This window comes from Bos javanicus, chromosome 5 (genome assembly GCF_032452875.1).
Source record: "Bos javanicus breed banteng chromosome 5, ARS-OSU_banteng_1.0, whole genome shotgun sequence".
NCBI classification, from domain to species: domain Eukaryota; kingdom Metazoa; phylum Chordata; class Mammalia; order Artiodactyla; family Bovidae; genus Bos; species Bos javanicus.
This window is the reverse complement of record NC_083872.1, coordinates 66,471,663-66,483,977: the sequence shown is the minus strand read 5'-3', so window position 1 is coordinate 66,483,977 and position 12,315 is coordinate 66,471,663. Positions and strand designations below refer to the sequence as shown.

Below are 12,315 nucleotides of genomic sequence, written 5' to 3'. Positions count from 1 at the left end.
CAAGAAACAAAGGGAGAAAAATCAAATCAATAAAAGTAGAAATGAAAATGGAGAGATTACAACAGACAACACAGAAATACAAAGGATCATAAGAGACTACTATCAGCAATTATATGCCAATAAAATGGACAACGTGGAAGAAATGGACAAATTCTTAGAAAAGTACAACTTTCCAAAACTGAACCAGGAAGAAATAGAAAATCTTAATAGACCCATCACAAGCACAGAAATTGAAACTGTAATCAGAAATCTTCCAGCAAACAAAAGCCCAGGTCCAGATGGCTTCACAGCTGAATTCTACCAAAAATTGAGAGAAGAGCTAACACCTATCCTACTCAAACTCTTCCAGAAAATTGCAGAGGAAGGTAAAATTCCAAACTCATTATATGAGGCCACCATCACCCTAATACCAAAACCTGACAAAGATCCCACAAAAAAAGAAACCTACAGGCCAATATCACTGATGAACATAGATGCAAAAATCCTTAACAAAATTCTAGCAATCAGAATCCAACAACACATTAAAAAGATCATACACCATGACCAAGTGAGCTTTATCCCAGGGATGCAAGGATTCTTCAATATCCGCAAATCAATCAATGTAATGCTCCACATTAACAAATTGAAAAATAAAAACCATATGATTATCTCAATAGATGCAGAGAAAGCCTTTGACAAAATTCAACATTCATTTATGATAAAAACTCTCCAGAAAGCAGGAATAGAAAGAACATACCTCAACATAATAAAAGCTATATATGACAAACCCACAGCAAACATTATCCTCAGTGGTGAAAAATTGAAAGCATTTCCTCTAAAGTCAGGAACAAGACAAGGGTGCCCACTTTCACCATTACTATTCAACATAGTTTTGGAAGTTTTGGCCACAGCAATCAGAGCAGAAAAAGAAATAAAAGGAATCCAAGTTGGAAAAGAAGAAGTAAAACTCTCACTGTTTGCAGATGACATGATCCTCTACATAGAAAACCCTCAAGTCTCCACCAGAAAATTACTAGAACTAATCAATGATTATAGTAAAGTTGCAGGATATAAAATCAACACACAGAAATCCCTTGCATTCTTATACACTAATAATGAGAAAACAGAGAAATTAAGGAAACAATTTCATTCACCATTGCAATGAAAAGAATAAAATACTCAGGAATATATCTACCTAAAGAAACTAAAGACCTATATATAGAAAACTATAAAACACTGATGAAAGAAATCAAAGAGGACCCTAATAGATGGAGACATATACCCTGTTCATGGATTGGAAGAATCAATATAGTGAAAATGAGTATACTCCCCAAAGCAATTTATAGATTCAATGCAATCCCTATCAAGCTACCAACGGTATTCTTCACAGAGCTAGAACAAATAATTTCACAATTTGTATGGAAATACAAAAAACCTCGAATAGCCAAAGCTATCTTGAGAAAGAAGAATGGAACTGGAGGAATCAACCTGCCTGACTTCAGGCTCTACTACAAAGCCACAGTCATCAAGACAGTATGGTATTGGCACAAAGACAGAAATATAGATCAATGGAACAAAATAGAAAGCCCAGAGATAAATCCACGCACATATGGACACCTTATCTTTGACAAAGGAGGCAAGAATATACAATGGATTAAAGACAATCTCTTTAACAAGTGGTGCTGGGAAAACTGGTCAACCACTTGTAAAAGAATGAAATTAGACCACTTTCTAACACCATACACAAAAATAAACTCAAAATGGATTAAAGATCTCAATATAAGACCAGAAACTATAAAATTCCTAGAGGAGAACACAGGCAAAACACTCTCCGACATACATCACAGCAGGATCCTCTATGACCCACCTCCCAGAATATTGGAAATAAAAGCAAAAATAAACAAATGGGACCTAATTAAACTTAAAAGCTTCTGCACAACAAAGCAAACTATAAGCAAGGTGAAAAGACAGCCTTCAGAATGGGAGAAAATAATAGCCAAGGAAGCAACTGACAAACAACTAATCTCAAAAATATACAAGCAACTCTATAGCTCAATTCCAGAAAATTAAATGACCCAATCAAAAAATGGGCCAAAGAACTAAGTAGACATTTCTCCAAAGAAGACATACAGATGGCTAACAAACACATGAAAAGATGCTCAACATCACTCATTATCAGAGAAATGCAAATCAAAACCACAATGAGGTACCATTTCATGCCAGTCAGAATGGCTGCGATCCAAAAGTCTACAAGTAATAAATGCTGGAGAGGATGTGGAGAAAAGGGAACCCTCTTACACTGTTGGTGAGAATGCAAACTAGTACAGCCACTATGGAGAACAATGTGGAGATTCCTTAAAAAACTGGAAATAGAACTGCCTTATGATCCAGCAATCCCACTGCTGGGCATACACACTGAGGAAACCAGAATTGAAAGAAGCACGTGTACCCCAATGTTCATCGCAGCACTGTTTCTAATAGCCAGGACATGGAAGCAACCTAGATGTCCATCAGCAGATGAATGGATAAAGAAAGCTGTGGTACATATACACAATGGAGTATTACTCAGCCATTAAAAAGAATACATTTGAATCAGTTCTAAGGAGGTGGATGAAACTGGAGCCTATTATACAGAGTGAAGTAAGCCAGAAAGAAAAACACCAATACAGTATACTAATGCATATATATGGAATTTAGAAAGATGCTAACAATAACCCTGTCTACGAGACAGCAAAAGAGACACTGATGTATAAACAGTCTTTTGGACTCTGTGGGAGAGAGAGAGGGTGGGATGATTTGGGAGAATGGCATTGAAATATGTATAATATCATATATGAAACGAGTCGCCAGTCCAGGTTCGATGCACGACACTGGATGCTTGAGTCTGGTGCACTGGGACGACCCAGAGGATGGTATGGGGAGGGAGGAGGGAGGAGGGTTCAGGATGGGGAACACGTGTATGCCTGTGGCGGATTCATTTCGATATATGGCAGAACGAATACAATATTGTAAAGTTTAAAAATAAAGTAAAATTTTAAAAAAAATCAAAAAAAAGAAAAATAAAATTAATTATCTGCTGTCTGAGAAGAAATGGCCAGTTAATATATTATTTGGATGTGCAGAAGATGTCACTGATATTGACTATAAGTCATATTCAAATCCTCTTCCAAATTCACTTCACTATAATAGATATCCATATAAGAAAATAGGGATTTCCCTGGTGGCTCAGCGGCAAAGAATCCACCTGCCAATGCAGGAGACATGGGAGACGTGGGTTTGATCCCTGGGTCAGGAAGACTCCTTGGAGGAGGAAATGGCAACCCACTCCAGTATTCTTGCTGGGAAAACCCCATGGACGGAGGAGCCTGGCTATAGTCCATAGGGTCACAAAGAGTCCGACACAACTGAGTGATTTAGCACAAGCATAAGACGATAGAAGGAAACAATTCAGAACAAAATCCTGAGTATAATTCTTCCTGGAATCTTAAAATGGAAAGAAGTTTCACAGAATAAGAAACAGCGATTAAGAGAATGGGTTCCAGGGTCAGAACTGAATTCAGGTCCCAACTGTGCTACTTAACAACAATGTGACTAAATTCAGTTTCTTCCTCTCTAAATTGAGTATTTATCTTGAATTTAGGTGGAATAGCCATGTGATTATAATTTATTAATCTAGATTTTAAAAACTGAAGTACAGTTGATTTATATGTATTCATTTCTGGTGTACAGTAAAGGGATTAAGTTACACATACACATATTCTTTTTCATATTCTTTTCCAATACAGTTTATCACAGGATATATAGTTCCCTGTACTAAACAATAGGACCTTGTGGTTTACCTGTTTCGTATATAGTATCCAATAGTTTGTATCTGCTAATCCCAAACTCCTAATTTATCCCTCCTTCCTAAATTCTGCCATCCTCCTTATCTGGACATTTTGTTTCTCATTCCTAGTTTGGTTTGATGTTTGATCATCTCAATAGCTCCTATTTTTCTATCCACTTGATTCTGTGAAGTTTTAAAGACAGACTAATAACACATATTTGTCATACCTTGGATTTGAGACTTCTCCAAGAATTTCATCTAATTTGTCAATGAAATTAATAAAATTAGACAATCCTTTTATATGTGCCCTTAAAGGATCAGATGGTGATGGTGCATATCCTTTCCCTCCAAGCTCTATTGTTCTAATAAACGATGTGGCCACCTACGAATTAAAACAGATGGTTATGTTTAATGATTTAGTAAAACTACATCTTATTTTATGAACCTAGGCACATTTACACATTTCTATGTATATAGGTAAGGTGACTCATTTTTTTATGATTCATGCTACATTTTCATTCAGAAGCAAATTAAAAAAAAACAGGTGTCATGCAGAAGCTGTGCTAGCCAGAGTGATGGCAACATACAGATAGAAACTGAGACTGAAGAGTCGAGTTAGGGACAAATTAAGGGCATAAGAGTACGTTCCCAAGAGTATATCACTGTTGAGAATTCCCTGGTGGTCCAGTGGTAGGACTCCACAGTTCCGCTGTAGAAGGGACAGGTTCAGTCCCTGGTCTGGGAGCTTTACAGTGCAGCAGCAGCAAAAAAATAAAAGAAAGTATATCACTGTCTATAAAGCATTAGACAGTGATATTCTATAAAGAATAAATATATTCTTCAACAGATTAACTACTGGCTACTGGAATTGTTATATGGAACAAAGGGATTTTTCAGTGCCAACTGTGTTGAGTTATTCAAGGTTGGACAATTAATTCCACTCTCCTAAATCTTAGCTTCTTTATTTGTAAAATAAAGATTTAGATGAGATAATTACTAAGCCCCATCTAGCTTTCACATTTCAGGATTATTTGACCATGTGTAGTTCAAAAGGCCTTGCTTTTACTATGATAAAAAATACATGCTTGATGGTTATACATTAGGCCATCTCCATCAAAAACAAAATGTTATAAAGCTGCATTTTCCAAAGTATATCCAAAGAAAGAAAAAGAAAAATCTCTGAAATTTAAATAATCTGAGAAAAGTTCCATAGTTAAATTATTTAGGAAACAACAAATTAAATAGCAAGGTTAACTTAAGCCGAGTTCCTTATGGCAGGACTTCTCAGAGCTTTTGATATAAACTCATGCGTTCTGTATATCCAAAAAGGGTATACATGATTTCCAACTTTTTGCCCTTGGAAATATTTATTCAAAGAACACTTAATAGGAAATTCTGCCTCTGGAAATTATTTATTTCAGGAAAATTTAACTGCACTAGCATTCTACAGAACACATGTAGGCAAACACTGCTTTAGAAAATATTCCCTTATTAACTTTGAAGGATATAGTAAGGAAAAAAATACCAAAGACTTTCAAATACATGAGGTAGAACACATATTCACAATTTAAAAGTTGTTATATCATAGTTACAAGAACTCTACATTAAGGTACATGGATCCACAGTTCAGAATCTCTAAAAAAATCTTGAAAATATAACATGTCCATACCAAAAAGATAGACATCTGTTTCTCTCGAGCAGCATGTTTCAAATCAGTGAAGGCTTCTCTTCCAAGTCCTCTATCAGGAATATTGAGAATATGAGCCAGAGCCAAGTCATTCTTCGAATTCACTAGCAGGTTTAAATATGAGTAGATAATTTTCTTTGCTAGTAACTGTACCTGTACAATAAAATATTTCCTTTATTGAAGATTTCTAAATTCACAAATAATCTTTTTAATATGCAGTAAAATACTTATGATCATTCAATGACAAATGCTTACTCAGCTCTTTGGGAAATGAGAATTGCCATATAAACCAAAAATTTGGTTTGAACAAAGAACATATCCTTGCTCATGAAACTAACTTGCCATCAATGAAAATCTATAAATAACAACTATCATAATTGCTGGAAAATGTCTTCTTAGAAATGATATAAAAGGTACAGCTGCATTTCTGATGAGACCTGATCTCATTCCCCTACATACATTTGCCACTAAATAGTAACCAATAATGAAGTCCCCTGAAGCATAAGGGACGGGCCTATGGGCACTATTTGGTCCTATACCCATGCCTCTTTACAGGGCAAGATATAAGGGCTGAAGTTAAATTGCTCAATTTTTTAAGAATTACAAGATACTGACTTTCATAATACCAAGAAACCAACTGAGTATTAAAAGAGATTCAACCAAATGTTAGCAAATAATAGCAAGTAGCTGTTGTTGGCATTAACTACCCTAAAACACAGAACTATAGACTGTTGAAGCACAAGATAAAAATAATATTTGGGAGAACTTGATATGTTCATCAGTTCTTTCATATATGAATAATCCTTCACAGTCAAATGATAAACCAGGGCATTCAAAGATCTTTTTTGTTCAAATTAGCTAATCATAGCTTTTCAAGGCCTTGCAACTTCTACTACTACAGAATTAATAATATGAATTCCCACAGGTAACAACTACAAAATATTAGGTAAATTTTTTAAAACCTAACTATGTAAAGACATGGACAGCATCCAAGAGCAGACACAAGCTGGAGAAGAACTTAATTTTAGAAGAACTGCAACAAATAGGGTAAGAATTTCAAGTTTGTGGTTATTCAATAATAGGGGAATTGTGATTTCCAGTAATAGTGACTGATCATGTGAACCCCTTAAATAACAAACATTAAATACTAAATTAAAAATTTTAAATACTACTAAAAGATACTGGGAAGTATCCAAAAAATAGAAGCTGGAGAAACATTTGGTTTTAAAAGAATTGCAATAAGAAGGGTATGAATTAAGTTTGAGGTTTACTGGCCCAAGTTTCATGACTATGGCTGTGGAAAACAGACGTGACTAAAGGTGCCAGAGATTAGAATTCAGGGCTGGGAAAACAGCTAGAAATTTAAAATAGGAAATTCTGGAAACAACTGAGATTATAAATAGCCAAAATCCCTAGCTGACAGCAAAACTATGCAAGCATAGGGAAGATTTCACAGGCTCCATCTAAAACACAGACAGTAATCAGAAAGAAATATATGCTAGAAAGATTGAGTTATAAAGAACTGGAGCTATGGGTCTGAAGGTTTCTTAAACGAAGTGCACTCCACAACTGTGTATAGCTTAAGTGACAGAGAGCTGAAGCTGGACAGGCTTGAAATATTAAATATACAAAGCCAAAACCTGTCCGAACAACTGGAAAATTCAGGAAAATCCCTAGGAAAAAGGAATCCATGGAAAGAATAAGCTCCATATCATTCCCAAATACTTGGCTAACTGCCAAATTTGGCAGGCAGAGGGAAAGGTTACAAAAGCCAAGCTGAAAAAAAAAGAAAAAAAAACACACACACAGTAAAGGGAAATCATAAGAGAGTTATTCAAAAAGCTGCAAGCCACCAAGGAGACAAAATATAAAGTTGGAATCCAGGCAAGTCACCTGCATACCAGAACAAAAAACCAATGTTCACAAGAAAAAACTAGAGTTTGTATAAAATACTACCTATGTCTTGGTTTCATCCAAAAATTACTAGACAGTCAAAAAGGAAAGTGTGACTCCTTTTCATGATAAAAAGCAGTCAATAGAAAATGTCACCAAGTGGACCTACGTATTAGAATTTAGCTGAAAGAAGATCAAAGAAACTGCTATAGTCAAATAACTAAAATAAAATGTGTTCAGTGAATTAAAGCAAAGTATGTTATTGGTGACTGAGAGGAAATGACAACAGAAAAGTGGACACTATAACGGAAGAAAATTCTAGAGATAAAAAGTACAGTAACCAAAACACAATATTTGCCAGGTGTGCTCAACAGCAATTTGGAGAAAGTAAAAGAAACTATGCAAACATACAGATATATCAATAGAAATTACCAAATCTGAAAAACAAAAGAGAAGGGAAAAGAAAAAGAAGAAAGAATCAACGTATCTGTAATTGAAATCTCTGTAGAGGCGTGAAAGAGACAGAAAATATATTTGCTGAAATTATAGACAAAAGCATCCCAGATTTGATGGAAAACATCAATTTATTGATCTAAGAAGCTACTCAAGCAGGAAAACACAAAGAAACTCACTCCTGTAACTTACAATTGAACTCTGACATCCAAAGATGAAAAATCTTAAGAGCAGCCAGAGCAAAATGACATATTACATATGCAAGATAAGGTTAACAGATCATCAAAAATTAAGTAAGCCAGAAGAAATAGAAACAACATATTAAATATGCTGAGACATGATCTTAAAAATTACAATTACAGTAGTCAAGATGGCATAGTATTGATTTCCTTCCCATGGCAGAAACTTTGGAACCTAAGTGATACTCAGTCTTAACTTTCCTATTTCCTTGAGGCACTAAGGGGTGCTCCCCCTCTTATTTTTTAACAGATACTTTAAATAGACTGGAAAATATGTTTTAATGAAAAGACTTCTCACAGGAGTATATATATTCTTGGAAAACACACAAATCTTATTATAAATTGCTAATATGTTACAATTTAATTCCACCTTCTGTGAAAAAAAGGAAAATATATTACATAATGAGCATCAGGAAATTTTCAGGCCTATAAAGATGGACTTAACCTGTCTTCATATAAACACTAATATAAGCATTCTAATATAAAAACCTTACAATTTAGTCATTCCCCTAATGAGGATCATTTAGATTCCTCCAAATTTTTATTATAAACATTGCTGCATGTATATTCTAATACATGATCTCCCAGTATACATGTTGAGTGTTTTTACTGTACTACTTTTTTTACTTTAATACATACTGCCAAGTGTTGTTCACTTGTACCTACTTATACCCTCACCTATAGTGTAGGAGAGTTCCCATTTTCCTATACCCTGGCCAATGCTTAGTGTTGTAAAACTAAAATTTTTACCTATTTCCTCTCATTACCAAGAAGACTAAGCATCTTTTTAAAATTGTGGTGGCCATCTTTATTTTTTTTCATATTAATTGACTGCTCTTTCTTTTGCATAACTTTCTATTGTGTAATTTGTTTGCTTTCTTATTATTAACAGTAGTTCTTTTTATACCCCGGCAAAGATCTTCTCTCAGTCTGTTGCTTACTTTTTACTACTGTTAACAGAACAGGTCAAGAAATTTATACTTTGTAATGATTAAATTCATTAATCTTTTCCCTAATCTTTTTTGCTTTCTGGGTCTTAAGAAGCCTTCTCAACCTTGAGATTATAAATATTTCTTTTTAATAAGTAAATAAAAATTGTTAAAAAAAAAAAAAAAAAGATAGCACAGTATTTACAAAGAGACAGACACTCAGATAAATGAAACAGAACAGTCCAGGAAGACACCCAACTCAGAGAGTGGCGGCAATTGATCATCTACATATAAAACAAATGAACCTCACCTATACCTCACATCTTTTATAAAAATTAACTCAAAGTAGACCACAGACCTAAATGTACCAGAAGAAAACAGGACAATATCTTCATGAATTTGAATTAGGAAGAGTTATTACATATGACACCAAAGGTACAATCCATAATATGAAAAAAAATTGATAAATTGGATTTCATCAAAATTAAATTACCTGTATGTGCTCTCATCTTATTCTCACCCTTTCAACTACTTTCACCTGCTCTGGAATCCAGTTTTTATTTTCTTTTTTTAAATTCTTAGATGTTTCTCTCAGAATCTTCACTTGAAATCCTCCCCTTGGCTATTATCTTAGGAAAATGGACTCAGAAAGTCTAACCTCAACTTGTGTTCAAAACTTATGAAATTCATAAACTATGCAGTGACTGATAACTTAGCTAAAGATTCAATAATTTATCATCTGTAAACTCTAAGAAAATATTTTCCTTATTAAAATTAAGATTTCTTCATATTCTGTCTAATCTCATTAAGAAGCATAAGAGAGTTAAAAGGTAGAAATAAAAACTTACAAATCAATAGAAAGTTTCTTAGACAATTATTAAGGAAGCTTCAAGTTCATATACATACTAAAAGCAATTTTAAAGATAACATGCTTTGGGATTACTTAAGTTTTATGTGAAAAAAAAAAATTATTGAAACATGGGAGGCAGTCAAGGTCAATTAAAAAAATCTCAATGGACAGGAAAAGGTTACCTTAAATATGGACTCAAAATATAATTTAAGCAAATCTGATTAAAACAGTTTGAATATTAACTCTACAAAATTATTTTTCTTAAGTATTAAAGATACTAAATGTTACCTTTGCAGAGAGGATCTCTGACTTTCCAGTATAAAGTAGCAATTCACATATTCTCCTTCTTATTACCTGTTATAACTCTGCATATCAATCAATTATAATTCTCTACATAAGTATCAATACTTTCTAATACTTTGTTTTCTTAAGTCTTTCTATTATTTTATGGGTTCCATGAGAGCCAATGATGTATCCTCAGGGCCTAAAAGAATAACTGGCATTATAGCAGGTAATTAATCCATTTTTATTAATAGGTTCTCAATCTGCTTTTATTCAATGGTAAATGAAGGAAAAACTAATACATGTAGCTGGCCCTTTTAGATTATTTCAAAATTGAAATTAATAATAAAAACTTGTGTGCTAAGTCACTTCAGGTGTGTCTGACTCTTTGCGACCCAATGCACCATAGCTAACCAGGCTTCTCTGTCCATGGGATTCTCCAGGCAAGAATACTGGAGTGGTTTGCCATGCACTCCTTTGAGGGATCTTCCAGACCCAGGGATCAAACCCATGTCTCTTATGTCTCCTGCATTGGCAGGTGGGTTCTTTACCACTAGCATCACCTGGGAAGCCCTTATCTGGGATCAAATTAGTGCTTACATATTTTTTATTACATTGGCTTACAAAGAAAAGTACTGAGGTACAACTAAATTAAAATCATCTTTAAGATCTATTCTAAAATTTTATTTTAATAAAAGGTATAACATAGTTTTCTGCTTTATTTCAAAAGTCCTTTTATCTCTACTTTCACAGTAAATCATAATATATCATGTGAATCTATAATACAAGTTTCCATTTTAACCTCACAGTGCAACAGTCTAAAACACACAGCAAGGGTGACACAAATTCCCAAAAATCAGAGCAGAGAAAAGAGACATTGTAATCAGAAACTTTTTTACTCTTTCTACATTTAATTTCATGCAATCTCTGTTTCACTTTGCTTCTCCTGTCCAAAAACAATGAGAGTTTACCAATATGTGTATGTGTGATCCTCACTGGGTATAAAACCAGGGCTTAAACTCCCACATCTCCAGCTATAGGAGATTTTCTTTAGAGTTAGAAAATTCTGTCCTTTTGTGATGTTAGGAAAACATCAGGCAAAAACATCTTGGAGTCCTCACAGAGTGTTTCTTTTAACTCATGGCTACAATTGGAAATCTATCCCTATCATTATGGTCAGATAACATGGCAGTTATGGTTTCCCTGCTCTTGTATTTGCAAGTGGGTTTTAAAGTGGCTCTCTGGAAAAGCATTCCACATAAATACAGTTATGATATCCAGAAGCAAGGGCCTAAATTGAAAAAATCCACAAGATTGAAGCTTTTACCAAGATACCAAAAATAAAGATACTGTTCCATTTATTTGTTTAATAAACTGATTCTATCCATACCACAAAATACTTGCAATGTTTGTTTAGAAGTTGAACAATTTTATTTAAACTTTCTGAGAACTTCAAGTTTCTTTTCCTATCCCTTAACTATTATTGAAATGCATATATACTCAATCTTAATTTAAAGAAAGTCAGTTTTTCTAAGTTGAGATTAAAATTTATACAAGTATTTTTTTTATTTCTTGGTCAATACATAAATTCTTACATTTAATGAACAAAAAAAATTGGACTAGAACTAATATATTTGTAGAATTTTTTATTTAACTGATTATTTTCTTTTGTGGCCTTTATTCTATTTTTCCCTTCATTACTACAGAATTTCTAAAGCAATAGTTTAATACTTCAGGGGGAAAAAATGAAGCAAAATAAAATAAGGAAACAAAAACAGTGTTTCTCCAACTCATTCCATTCATCTACTTGAGGAACTGGTGTGGCATTAGTAGGCACACTTGGTGATCAAAATATATGTTTGCAAGAATACAGCCCAAAAACTTATTTTGGAATTTTAATAGAAATATATTGCCTTCCAAAAATACTCTGCAAAAGAAAAATTAGAATTCTGCAAGTAACAGAAAAATGGTTGAGAGGATGGCTGTTACTTTAATAGTCCTCATAAAATTGAATTCATCAGCTAACTGGTGGATAAAAATCTCTCAGAAAATATAATCCAAGAAGGCAAAAGATTAAAAGTAGAGGATTAACACTAAGAAACTACCATTGTTATTGTTTTTTTGTTTTTTGTTTTTTAATTGGAGGCTAATTACAATATTGTAGTGGTTTTTGCCAT

The 12,315-nt window shown here is 33.7% G+C and overlaps 1 protein-coding gene across 3 annotated transcripts in view; it reads right to left on the bottom strand.

Moving 5' to 3' along the window:
- PARPBP (PARP1 binding protein) overlaps positions 1-12,315 on the bottom strand; it is a 69,105-nt gene that overhangs the window by 37,660 nt on the left and 19,130 nt on the right. For all 3 annotated transcript variants that reach the window (XM_061417099.1, XM_061417098.1, XM_061417097.1), the window contains exons 5-6: positions 5,475-5,645; positions 4,033-4,187 (exon numbers count right to left, since the gene is read on the bottom strand). In XM_061417099.1, coding sequence (XP_061273083.1) covers positions 4,033-4,187; positions 5,475-5,645 — 326 coding nt within the window. The remainder of the gene's footprint in view (positions 1-4,032; positions 4,188-5,474; positions 5,646-12,315) is intronic.